The sequence below is a fragment of the Saccopteryx leptura genome, chromosome 3, assembly GCF_036850995.1.
Source record: "Saccopteryx leptura isolate mSacLep1 chromosome 3, mSacLep1_pri_phased_curated, whole genome shotgun sequence".
NCBI lineage: Eukaryota > Metazoa > Chordata > Mammalia > Chiroptera > Emballonuridae > Saccopteryx > Saccopteryx leptura.
The window spans coordinates 278,136,844-278,150,293 of NC_089505.1; the positions used below are offsets into that span (position 1 = coordinate 278,136,844).

The window sequence follows — 13,450 nt, forward strand, 5'->3', positions numbered from 1 at the left end:
AAAATTCAAAATCAAATGCTCTTAATCTAGAATCCATAGAATGGATTCAGACCATTGTAAATTTTCTAAAATTGTATGGAAAATTTTGTGTGATTTTACATTTTTTTTGCAAAGGGGGTAGGCTGTTATCTAATGATTCTTAAAATGATCCTTAACCCCCAAAAGTTTAAGAACTACTGCCATTAAAGAAAAAAGAAGGGAGGGAGCGGGAGAGAGAGACAAATGTATGTGAAATTTGTACAAGGCACTTACTTATTACCCTTTATAGTTGTATTAAAAGTTAACAATAGTATGATCATCTTCCTTTCAAGAGCCTCTAAGATTTCAAACTTAGATTTGATTTAGATTACATTTTCAAAGCCCATGGTATTAACAAAAATGTAGGTGTTAATTAAATTAATGGGAACATTAGAATAAATGTGTGTCAAAAAAATTATTTCTCTAGTATAAATTTCTGGTCATTTATGGTAAGTCCTTCAGAAGTGCCTTCAGTGAAAAGACTATGTCACTTAAGCAATATGATTTTGTGTTCAAGTGAGCTATTAACAAAGACAAAAAGGTAATAAAAAATTACATATTTTCAGAATACTGTTGTTGTAGCATATTAAAACCCATATAATTTCAATATTAATTATTGTAGAATACTATCCTTACTTAAGTAAAGAATAGAAACCTTTTCAAGTGAAACCTAATTCTCATCATGCTCCCAAAACCCTGCAAAGGGTTTTGAATTAAGATTCACTCATGTCTCCGTGTAATTAATCAGTACACATTTTTCTGTAGATAGAGGAGTAGACTCCTTTATCCCTCTCTGTGTTACAAAAGGCACAAATTAACCTCCCTTCATTCCTAATCTTTTTCACTTTCTATTCTTAATCCTAAAGAAATGTTGGATTTATTTGCCTTGTAAATCAAAAACCACGTCATCCTTTTTTAAAGATTGCTCTCAAAATGTAACTCGGCTTCAATTAAATATGTAAATATGCAAAACTCACCAGTCTCCAAACATTTCAATATTTGACAACCTACAAAGGCAGATTACAACTTAATATTAAACTAAGCTAGAAATGAATGTTTTATAAATTGTTATAACTTTTGAATAAAAAGTTATTTCTTTAAATGGCTAACTTAATGTTAGAATATTTTAAATCAAAATTACTAAGGATTGATGGAATTTTTTTTCTTATGAAAATTTTCCCTCTCGATGCCTCTCAAAGCACATAAAAGCACACACTTACCCCATGGTGCTTGCTGTGGTTATGTCATCCTCAGATCAAGGCTTAGCTGGATTCTGAATTAACTTAAAGGTTATAAAAAGCAGCAGTAGAGAGGTTTGACTCCCCCCCCCCCAAAGGAGACTGTCATATGCTAACTAGGCTTTTAAATGAGGAAAACTAGTGTCTCTTCTAATTATATAAGCTCCAGGTCAAATTCTAGCATCAACTAATCAAATAACTCAACTGCATTTAGTTTCAAGGAGTAAAAGAAAGAAAACTGTCTAAGAGGGATGACTTTGATATCATAGAAAACTGGAAACTTGAGCCTTGAAATTTTTTAAAAGAAAGTATCTTGTTACTTTAAATAATTCAAAGAAAAATATTGGGAAATTTAGTTTACAGTAAAGCAGATATTTTTTATGTTTTTCAGAAGTGTTAAACTTATATGTTCTGCTCCTGATAAACACAATCTTTTCTTATCTTAATCTGTCTAATATTTATTTCTTTATAAACTCCAGGACAATAATATTTCATTCTAAAAGAATACCAGTTAATGCTAGGCAAAAAATCCAAAAATGTCAAATTTTTAAACTGTATCTATGGCCACTAATAAATAGAGTCTTTTGAAATTAAATACAAAGCTATTATGAAAACTAACAAAAATACCATTTTTATTTTAATATTTTAAAATACATTTCAACACAGATTTATAGTACAACAAAATTTTTTTTAATTTTTTGGCAATGATATATTGAGAAATACAAACGTTAATAAAATTTTGAATGAAGACATATAATACAGAATTTATCTTGTATGTACCATTTTTTTGTCAGTTTTAGAATAGTTTCAGCAAAAACACTCAGATCTTTTTCCCCTCATTGACTTGAGAGAGAGGAAGGGGGAGAGAGAGATAATGACTTGTTCTACTTAATTGTTCCATTTTGTTGTGCACTCATTGGTTGTTTCTCATATGTGTCCTGTCTGGGGATTGGACCCACAGCCTAAGTGTGCCAGAAAGACACTCTATCCACTGAAGCACCCAGCCAAGGCCAACACTCAGGTCTTTCTTGTAATTTTTAATATGTAGCTGTCATGCACTGTTCTGGTAGTTGAAAAAAAAATTATATAGAAGGTAAAGGAGCTTTCTAGCCATAGAATATGTAAGGACACAAAGATCTACTTTTAAGAAAATTGAGATATAATTCACATACCGTATGCAAAATTTTCCCTTTTAATGTTAACAATTCAGTGGTTTTTAGTATGCACAAGGTTATGAAACCATCACTACTAATTCATTTTTTATCACCCAAAAATGACACTATGCCTCCTAATTCCTCCTTCCTTCCCCTGAGCACTAATCTCCTGGACATTTCACATAATGGCCATACAATATGTGGCCTTTTGTGATAGAATTCCTTCATATAGTACAATGTTTTCAAGGTTCATTCACGTTGTAGCATGTATCAGTACTTCACTCCTTTTATGGCTGAATAATATTCCAATGTATGGAAATACCACCTTTGTTTATCTATTTACCATTTGATGGACACTTGGGTTGTTTCCAGTACTGGAGTGCTATGAATAATGTTGCTATGGACAACCCTATACAAGTCATTTCTCTTGGGTACATACTTAGGAACTGCTGGGTCATATGGTACCTACATGTCTAATTTTTTTTTTTTTTTTTCAGAGAGAGAGAGAGGGATAGACAGGGACAGACAGACAGGAACGGAGAGAGATCAATCATCAGTTCTTCGTTGCAACACCTTAGTTGTTCATTGATTGATTTCTCATATGTGCCTTGACCGTGGGGCTACAGCAGACCGAGTAACCCCTTGCTCAAGCCAGCGACCTTGGGTCCAAGCTGGTGAGCTTTTTGCTCAAACTAGATGAGCCCGTGCTCAAGCTGGTGACCTCAGGGTCTTGAACCTGGGTCCTCCGCGTCCTGGTCCGACACTTTATCCACTGCGCCACCGCCTGGTCAGGCCTACATGTCTAACTTTTTGAGAAACTTTCCCACAGCAGCTGTACTATTTTACATTCCCACCAGAAATGTTTGAGGTTTCCAATTTCTTCACACCTTGCCAACTATTATTATTATCTTCTTTTTAAATATAGCCATTCTAGGCCCTGGCCAGTTGACTCAGTGATAGAGCATTGGCCCGGTGTGTGGAAGTCCTGGGTTCAATTCCTGGCCAAGGCACACAGGAGAAGCGCCCACCTGTTTCCCTACCCTTCCCCCCCTCCTTCCTCTCTGTCTCTCTCTTCCCCTCCTGCAGCCAAGGTTCCATTGGAGCAAAGTTGGCGCAGGCACTGAGGACAGCTTCATGGTCTCCACCTCAGGCGCTGGAATGGCTCTGGTTGCAGCAGAGCAATGCCCCAGATGTCAGAACATCGCCCCCTACAAATCAGGTGGATCCTGGTGGGGCACATGTGGGAGTCTGTCTCGCTGTCTTCCCGCTTCTCACTTCAGAAAAATGCAGAAATAAAGAAAGAAAGTAAGAAAGAAAGCCATTCTAGTGATTGTGAAGTGATTTTAGTTCACATTTCTCTAAGAAGTGATGATGTTGACCATCTTTTCACTTATTTACTATACATATGTATTTTTTTCTTTGAGGAAATGTCTATTCAAATCCCTTGTCCATTTTTTAATTGGATTGTCTTTTTATTAATATTTTTTTAATATATGAGTTCTTTATATATTCTGGAGACCAAACCTTTATCAGATGTGATTTTCAAATATTTTCTCCCATTCTGTAGACTGTCTTTTCATTTACTTGATAGTTTCCTTTAACACATAGATACTTTTTTTTTATTTTTTATTTTTTTATTTTTTTCAGAGACAGAGCAAGAGTCAGAGAGAGGGATAGATATGGACAGACAGGAATGGAGAGAGATGAGAAGCATCAATCATCAATTTTTCATTGCAACACCCTAGTTGTTCATTGATTACTTTCTCATATGTGCCTTGACCGTGGGCCTTCAGCAGACCGAGTAACCCCTTGCTCAAGCCAGCGACCTTGGGTCCAAGCTGGTGAGCTTTTTGCTCACACCAGATGAGACCGCGCTCAAGCTGGTGACCTCTGGGTCTCGAACCTGGGTCTTCCGCATCCCAGTCTGACGCTCTATCCACTGCGCCACCTCCTGGTCAGGCCACATAGATACTTTTTAAAGATGAAAAAATTTAGGCACAGAATTGAAAATTAACTTTGCCACAATTTGGATAGTTTTTCTGTGTATTGTGTCTTCTTTGTTTTGTTTTTTTGCGAGAGAAAGGGAGTTGTGGCACCTTAGTTGTTCATTGATTGCTTTCTCATATGTCTTGATGGGGGAGTGGGTATGGGAGGGGGTCTTCAGCTGAGCCAGCGACCCCTTGGTCAAGCCAGAGACCTTGGGTTCAAGGCAGCAACCATGGGATCATATCTAAGATCTCACACTAAAACCAGTGACCCTGAGCTCATGCTTGTGAGCCTGCGCTCAAGCTGGTGATCTTGGGGTTTTTTATCTGGGTCCTCAGCATTCCAGGCTGATATTCTAGCCACAGCACCACCACCTGGTCAGGCTCTGTGTTTATTAAAACAAGCAAACTCAATCACAGTTTTTTTTTGTTTTTTTTTTCATTTTTCTGAAGTGAGAAGCTGGGAGGCAGAGACAAACTCCCACATGCACCCAACCAGGATCTACCTGGCAAGCCCACTAGGGGGTGATACTCTGCCCATCTGGGGCATCACTCCATTGCAACTGGAGCCATTCTAGTGCCTGAGGTGGAGGCCATGAAGCCATCCTCAGCACCCGGACTAACTTTGCTCCAATGGAGCCTTGGTTGCGGGAGGGGAAGAGAGAGACAGAGAGGAAGGAGAGGGGGAAGGGTGGAGAAGCAGATGGGCACTTCTCCTGTGTGCCCTGGCCAGGAATCGAACCTGGGATATCTACATGCTGGGCCGACACTTTACCACTGACCCAGCCAGCCCAGGGCTGAATCACAATTAATTTTTAACTAATTATAAGATGATGAAATTATAAAGTTCAAAGAGGCATAAGTGAATGATGGTTTTATTGGCAAAAGTATAACATAGAGCTAGTGTATGAAGCTATTTCAGATGACCGATTTGTTTTTCTTACAACTAAAAGCTTCAATTACCACATAAAAACTTTATGCAGAAATATCTACATGTGGAGCTTCAGTCTCAGGCCTGGAGCAGCTGTGAAGTGAAAGTTACCACACCATTCCAGTCCTTGGATATCAGTATATTGTCCTTCACCTTCAACCCTGCAATAGTAAAAAATGATTTTTTTCATGAACCAAGATCAAGAACATATAGTCCAAATATAAGACATCTAGTCTATGATTTATTATATACTATGTTTGAAGAATTATAGCTTTCTATTTTCAGACTTTGATTTAAAATCCAGTATCCTGTTTTCTTTCATATCCTATAAAAATATAAACTATTAATATTACTATTTCAAATAACACTGTCACTGTCATTATATGAATTTTGGTGTCCAATATTTTAGGATCACATATGCTAAGTTTACACAAAACCCAAACAATCAGTTAAGAAATGAAAAGTTTATATTAGATCGTATATTTATTCAACAAATATTTATTGACCATCAACTAGGTTTGGGGTATTGTGTTCTGTGCTGGTGTTTCCATGGACTCTTTGGAATGATAAAAATGCACTTCATTTAAACAGACCTTTATTCCATGGTCAGATTTTTTTCCCTTTTATTAACATGACCAGAAAAAAGTTTATGTCTTATCATCACAGACTTGGAGTCAAGAGGAGTGGGCACTTTTCTGCCTGCCTCTAAATGAATTTCCATCAACCACTTCATAACAATTAGGCTTCATTTTCAATTCTGAAAGTAATGAGGGGTATTTATAAATGAAGATAAACCTCTAGATAGCATAGAATGGTATTCAGTGTAAAGAATAAACTGGTAAAGTGGTTACCTTTCTATCATTTGGAAATTAACTAATTTTGCTTACATTCTAAAAATTGGCCTAGTAAAAATATATACACACATATTGGTCAAAATGAAATACACAATTATGACATTATCTCCAAGGCTCCTTTTTAAAAATTTATCAAAATATTTCAAGTGAAAGTAATTTTTGGCTAAGTTTTCTCAATAATTGCAACAAGCTCTCCACTTCCAAGCTGACTCCAAGAAGTTCTATGGAAAGAGAGATCAAGATAAAAACAAGTCTAATAGATTATCAATATGAATGGTATTTTTTTTGAAGGCTCTTGATGGTCTTAGCATTGCATAACATGTTTTTTCTCCACAAAAAATAATCCAACATTTCTTACTAAATATATTTCAACAAAATATATTACAAAAGAATATTTAGCATGAATATAATTTTTAAGCAAACATGCTTGAAAAGAATCTTTTAGAACTAGTGACCTTTTATTTTAAGCTTACCTATTTTCATTGAAATTTCCAGTGTACTTTGCCCCATTTGGGAATGTATAAGTCCCCAGTCCATGAAACATATTGTCTTTAAAGTGTCCTTCATATACTGCTCCTGAAAAATGTTCAAGTCTTCCAAAACCATTCATCTGTTTGTAAAAAAGGAAATTACTTCAGTAACCACCCTTCAGTCTCCGTAGAACAGTTTGGAGTATATATATATGCCTGACCTGAGATAGTGCATTGTATAAAGTGTTGACCTGGAATGCTGAGGTTGCTGGTTTGAAATCCTAGGCTTGCCGGGTCAAGGCACATACAACAACAACCAATGAACAATTAAAGTGAAGCAACTATGAGCTGATATTTCTTGTCCTCCCACCCCCACTCAGGAAAAATCAGTAAAAAAAATCTTAAAACAAAAAAAAAATGTATACATATGTCTATCATCCACTTAGTTTGTTTAATTTATCATTGTATTACCCTCATTTTTATAAAAAAAATATATTTTAATAATTTTCCTTCATATGTATCTATGTATCTCTCTATGAAGCCCCCACCCCCAAATCAAATGTTCCTGATCTGGACATCTGGGCACTTGACCATCATGGTTTGAACACTATGATGATGATAAGCAGAGTCCTTGAGATTCCTTGAATTATCAAAAATTTTAAAGGGCAACCAGTTTAGTTAGCCCAAGAAATTGTACAAAAGTTGTTAAAAACAAAAAAAGTATTCAAGCAGACCTGGGTACACATCATTACATATTTCATCACTTGTTAGCTGGGCAAGAAACCTGAGCCTGATTTACCTCATTGGTAAAATAGGATATTAATGGGACCTACCTCATGAGGTTGCTTTGAGGATTAAATGAGAAAATTATGTAATGAGTTTAGTTTTACTCAATTCATTACTCAATGAATAGGGATGAGAAAGATGATGATGACTATTGCTCTCTGCATAATATTAACATTACTCATATGTTCCTATATATTAAATATAATAATCATTTGGTCTTTTGTTGTATAGTCTACTTATATGTATTTTTGATTAATGGAGGAATGCCTGGAATCATTTAATAGGTTTACTTATCCGCTGTCAGTATTTAGTACTTCAAACAATTAATACCTTGTCATCTTTCCAGCTTCCTGTGTAGACAATCCCATTAGGAGTGGTATGAATGCCTATTCCATTTCTCTCGACGATTCCAGAAGGTGTTCTTGTACAATCACCATCTAAACAAGAAAGAAATACTGAAGACTAAATGGGAACCCTGTTTGACTAAGTAAGTATTTATAGTCAGGCCTAATCACAACTATACATATAGGTCTCTTTGGCTCCCTAGCATAGCAACAAATTAGACCAGAGATGAAGAGCTTAGAACATCTTGTGTTCATTGAGACCAAGCAGACTGACAGATTCCATAGGCTACCAAGGCATACTGCCTAGACTTAACATTAGAAATTAGATTTAAAATCTGTTCATCTATGTTATTTTATTTAATGGAGTTAATATCCTAATAATAGTTTTATAAAATGTGAGTCTCATTTTTTAATTCTTAATTTTAGCTATTTAATTTTAGTCTGTATAGAAAAAGTAATTGAAATGTATGCTTACCATACTTGTCTCCATTTGGAAATATAAAGTTTATCTTATACACTTCTGCAGCTGTTTTAAAAGATAGGAAAATTTACATAAACTTAAGTATTTTCATGACATCAGACCTATAACAAATGTGCTTTATGAGCTAACCAAATAGACTCACTTCATATGATCATGAGTATATCATTGATTACTTGACATTCTATTATCTAGTGTAGGGTCCTGGGGAAATAAATAATTTTGTTTAAATGATCTATTTTATTTATTTGTTTGTTATAACAGCTTGATTAATATATAATTCACCTGCCACAAAACATACCCTTTAAAAGTATACAATTTAGTATTTTTAGAATATTCAGAGTTGTGCAACTATCACCACAATCTATTTATAGTTTTGTTTTGTTTTTTGTATTTTTCTGAAGTGAGAAGCAGGGAGGCACAACCAGGATCCACCTGGCATGCCTACTAGGGGGCATTGCTCTGTTGCAACCAGAGCCATTCTAGCACCTGAGGCAGAGGCCATGGAGCCATCCTCAGCGCCTGGGGCCAACTTTACTCCAATGGAGCTTTGGCTGCGGGAGGAGAAGAGAGAGATAGAGAGAAAGGAGAAAGGGAAGGGTGGAGAAGCAGATGGGCGCTTTTCCTGTGTACCCTGACTGGGAATCAAACCCAGGACATCCACACACTGGGCTGATGCTCTACCACTGAGCCAACTGACCAGGCCTATAGAATATTTTAATCACCCCAAAAAGAAATCATATACCCATTTGAAGCTATTCTCCATTCCCTTAATTCCCCCAACCCCACCCCCATCCCAGCCCCAGCTCCAGCCCCTGGCAACCACTAATATTTCTCTCTATGGATTTGTGTAGTCTGGAAATTTCATATATGTGAAATCATACAGCACGTAGTCCTTTGTGATTGGTTTCCTTTACTTAGCATGTTTTCAAGGTTCATCCATGTTGTAGAATGTATCGGTACTTTATTTTTCTTTTTATTGTCAAATAGTGCATTGTACAGAAATAACATATTTTGTTTATCACTCATCAGTTGATGGGCAACTGGGTTGTTTCCAGTTTTGGCTACTATAAATATGCTGCTGTGGACACTTGTAGAAGTTTTTATATTGGCATATGTTTTCATTTCTGTTGGTAGCCTATATCAGTGGTCCCCAACCCCCGGGCCGTGGACCGGTATGGGTCCGCAGAGAAAGAATAAATAACTTACATTATTTTTGTTTTATTTATATTTAAGTCTGAACGATGTTTTATTTTTAAAAAATGACCAGATTCCCTCTGTTACATTCATCTAAGACTCACTCTTGATGTTTGTCTCGGTCACGTGATACATTTATCCCTCCCACTCTAAAGGCCGGTCTGTGAAAATATTTTCTGACATTAAACCGGTCCGTGGCCCAAAAAAGGTTGGGGACCACTGGCCTATATGATCTATTTTTTTTAAGCCTTTATTTATTTTTTTTTTCAGGAAGGAGAGAGAGAGAGAGAGAGAGAGAGAGAGAAAGAGATAGAAAGAGGGAGAAAGAGAGAGAGAGAAGGGAGAGGAGCAGGAAGCATCAACTCCCATATGTGCCTTGACCAGGCAAGCGCAGGGTTTTGAACTGGTGACCTCAGTGTTGCAGGTCGACACTTTATTCCACTGCACCACTACAGGTCAGGCCCTATATGATCTATTGATTGCCTCTGATTTAGTGGAAGGAGGAAAAAGAAAATGAAGATAGTAAGTGAGGAGGGGTGAAGGTGGGGTGTCCAAACAGAATGAGATTGGAATGGAGACCAGGTAAAACAGGAAGAAAGAAACCAAGGACTGGGGTGAACCTATGCCTCAGAGCAGCACTGGGATATTTAGTGAACTCAAACTTTAAAAACTAATTTTTTCAATACTGAAGAGAACATATATTTTCAGAAGAAAAATAATTCTAACTTCTAGGACAAGAGAGTCTATTACAATGTTACTCAAAGTGTGGCCTATGCATCAGAATCACCTGGGAGGCTTACAAGTTGCTAGGCTCTACCCAGTACTACTGAATCAACCTCGATGAGTGAGGCAAGAGAACTGATATTTTCTATTTAAAAACTGGCTCAAATGGAGCCAGTTGGCCCTGGGCACTGAGGATCGCTCCTTGGCCTCCACCTGAGGCACTAAGAAGAGCTCGGTTGCTGAGCAATGCAGCAATGGCCCAAATGCACAGAGCATCGACCCCTAATGGGCTTGCCGAGTGTATTAGGGTTGGGTGCATGCGGAAGTCTGTCTCTTCCTGCTTGCCTCTCACTAAATTAAAAAAAGAAAAAAAAAATGTAGGTTGAGATGTTCAAACGTTAGGTAGAAACAGAGTTAATATCACAACAGGTAGAAGACTTTAAAATATTGTGGCCCTGGGCCCTGGCCAGTTGCCTCAGCGGTAGAGCGTCGTCCTGGCGTGCGGGGGACCCGGGTTCGATTCCCGGCCAGGGCACATAGGAGAAGCGCCCATTTGCTTCTCCACCCCTCCCCCTCCTTCCTCTCTGTCTCTCTCTTCCCCTCCCGCAGCCAAGGCTCCATTGGAGCAAAGATGGCCCGGGAGCTAGGGATGGCTCCTTGGCCTCTGCCCCAGGCGCTAGGCTCTGGTCGCGGCAGAGCGACGCCCCGGAGGGGCAGAGCATCGCCCCCTGGTGGGCAAAGCATCGCCCCTGGTGGGCGTGCCGGGTGGATCTTGGTCGGGCGCATGCGGGAGTCTGTCTGACTGTCTCTCCCCGTTTCCAGCTTCAGAAAAATACAATATATATATATATATATATATATATATATATATATATATATATATATATATATATATATATATATATATATATATATATTGTGGCCCTGGCCGGTTTGCTCGTGGTAGAGCGTCGGCCTGGTGTGAGGAAGTTCCGGGTTCGATTCCCTGGCCAGGGCACACAGGAGAGGCGCCCATCTGCTTCTCCACCCCTCCCCCTCTCCTTCCTCTCTGTCTCTCTCTTCCCCTCCCGCAGCCAAGGCTCCATGGGAGAAAAAGATGGCCCTGGCGCTGGGGATGGCTCCATGGCCTCTGCCCCAGGCGCTAGAGTGGCTCTGGTCGCGACAGAGCGACCCCCCCAGATGGGCAGAGCATCGCCCCCTGGTGGGCGTGCTGGGTGGATCCCGGTAGGGCGCATGCGGGAGTCTGTCTGACTGCCTCCCCGTTTCCAGCTTCAGGGGGAAGGAAAAAAAAAAAAATATATATATATATATGTATACATATATATATGTATATATATATATATATATATATATATTGTAACATCCTTGAGACAGAAACGGGTGGTTATGAAAAACAGCAAATTAGCAGTCTAGGAAATAAATAATGGATGATAAAACTCTTTAGAAGGACTGAATAGCAAAGGTACAATTGAAAAGTAAAATAGCGAACTGGAATACTAGGTTGAAAATTTTCCCCAGGAAGAGGCACAAAGAAAACCAGAGGTATCACCTGAGCAAAGCCTTTCCTAGTTCCCCTCACCCCAGGCTCCTCTAGGAGCCCCCACAACACTCTGGGCCTATCATTACCATAGTAGGTAGGGTCCTATTTAAAAAAAACACTTTTGTGCCAGAATGCCCCATCACCATTCCCACCCAGCTCATCTACGTCAAGGAACACGGATTAGTCAAATTTCTTTTCTCACCCTAGTGTCCAGCTCAGTAATTAACACTTACTAGTGGGAACTGAATGTGTCGTGAGTTAATGGCACTTGGAAAGCAATCGTTAAATTCAGAGCCTTTAACTTGATCATACGAGAAACCAAACTGGTTCCACATTCGAAACCTTGGGATGTTAGAGGTAGAAGGATCTACAAGAGATAGAGATCTACAAAGGAAACTGAAACCCAGAGAGGTCGGCATTTGCCTAAATTGTCACAACAACAGAGCAAAGGCCGAATCAGAGCTAGAATCCCGGTCCCGATTCTCAGGCCAGGGCCTCACCCCGCCCCCACCCCACGGTAGTGGAGTGCTTGGGCTATATGTCACTTCGGTGTAGGAGTTACCGGGAGACGACCTCTGAATCAATGTGAGTTCTATTTAATTAAAGGTGCCCTTCTCCGCTCGGGGGTGGGGGTGGGGTGGGAAGAGGGCCACTCACTTGACAGAGAGAGGCTGGGGAGGTTTTCTACACTCTGCGATTCCTCAAGAGTCGCCAGGTCTGTGGTGAAGAAGAAACCAAGCGCTAGCTCGGCTCGGAGTGCGACTTGGTTGCTGGGGTGACCAGGCACCTCTCACCCGGAAGCGAAAACGCAGAGCCAATCAGAAGGCGGCAGGGCCGTGTAGCCGCAGCCGGGCCTCGGCGGAGCAGCTCCAGGTGAGCTCGGGGAGGGTGGCGAATCCCAGCGGGACCCCTCGTTCCGGAGCGCTTGTTCCTGACAGCTGCCGCGGGAAGAAGCGCTGCGAGCCGGGTACGGCCTCCCGCTCCGCGGACCAGGGTGTGTGTCCGTGTGCTTGTCGCTCTGCCTGTCAGTGTGCAGACCTTCCTGCCGCCTCCCTCTCCTGAAGCTGTCGGGGTCTGGTGGGATCCAGCCTGTTTGGCTGGGTGACTGGGCCCAGTGAGTCCTGACCAGCAGGATCCCAAATCCTAGGACTGGGCCTGGCCAGGGTCGGCAGCTGAGCTTGGCCAGCCTCAAACTGGAGGCGGGGCAGCTGAATTCGGTCTCGGAACGGGGGTAAAGGGTTGGATTGGAGGGGCTCAGGTTTCATTTCCTGTCTTCTCCATCTCGAACGTTGTGATTATTCGGGGGAGAGGATTGGGGGCGATGCATGCTCGAAGAAAAGTACTGGGTCGGGGTATTTGCCTGGAAGGGGAGTGGTGTGTGTCGGTGTTGAGCCCCCAGCTTATTGATTCTGTTCCTAGGACCCAAACTTGAGTGTGAAACAAAGGATACTCTTCGAGCCAAACTTAAGTCCCTGTTTCCACGGTGAAAAAAAGATAGTTGGAGTCTTCCCAGGCTAAATGGGATAGAATAGTGGAATCTGTGGATTATACAACCTACTTTCTGTTCCCTGGAAAACGTCTGCGTAGAGTCATACTGAATACAGCCAACAAGTCCTTATTCAGAATTTGAGAGCAGAACTCAGATCAAGCTGTAAAGGTAGTAACACTTTCTGGTTTGGTGTCAATCAAGTTGATTGCTCTTTAGGCAAGCCTGCTGTGGCTTGGTGTGGTT

The 13,450-nt window shown here is 40.2% G+C and overlaps 2 protein-coding genes across 7 annotated transcripts in view; one reads left to right on the forward strand and one right to left on the reverse strand.

Annotated features, from left to right (window-relative positions):
- Positions 1–1,947: 1,947 nt before the first annotated feature.
- On the reverse strand, positions 1,948–12,475 carry MORN2 (MORN repeat containing 2). 2 transcript variants are annotated; one of them, XM_066378448.1, is made up of 5 exons: positions 12,376–12,475; positions 7,767–7,873; positions 6,654–6,790; positions 5,359–5,487; positions 1,948–3,684 (listed from the first exon to the last, which is right to left on the reverse strand). In XM_066378448.1, the coding sequence occupies exons 3-4, from the start codon at positions 6,788–6,790 to the stop codon at positions 5,385–5,387; spliced, it is 240 nt and encodes a 79-aa protein (XP_066234545.1). In that variant the 5' UTR covers positions 7,767–7,873; positions 12,376–12,475; the 3' UTR covers positions 1,948–3,684; positions 5,359–5,384. The 2 variants fall into 2 exon arrangements, with proteins under 2 accessions (XP_066234545.1, XP_066234544.1); XM_066378447.1 differs by lacking the exon at positions 1,948–3,684 and having other exon boundaries at positions 5,255–5,487.
- A 59-nt stretch (positions 12,476–12,534) lies between these two features.
- DHX57 (DExH-box helicase 57) overlaps positions 12,535–13,450 on the forward strand; it is a 71,236-nt gene continuing 70,320 nt past the window's right edge. For 2 of the 5 annotated variants that reach the window (XM_066378440.1, XM_066378445.1), the window contains exon 1: positions 12,543–12,712. The gene's annotated coding sequence lies outside the window, so the exon portion shown is untranslated. Of the gene's footprint in view, positions 12,713–13,137; positions 13,376–13,450 lie in introns of those variants that run through there. The other 3 variants (XM_066378441.1, XM_066378442.1, XM_066378444.1) reach the window with 3 other exon arrangements.

What these genes read in the sequence shown, in the direction of transcription:
- MORN2 (XM_066378448.1), bottom strand. Translation starts at nt 6,790, where the DNA reads ATGAATGGTTTTGGAAGACTTGAACATTTTTCAGGAGCAGTATATGAA. An exon ending in GGAAATTTCAATGAAAATAG is followed by an intron (nt 5,488 to 6,653) that starts GTAAGCTTAAAA and finishes TTACTATTGCAG; the next exon opens with GGTTGAAGGTGAAGGACAAT.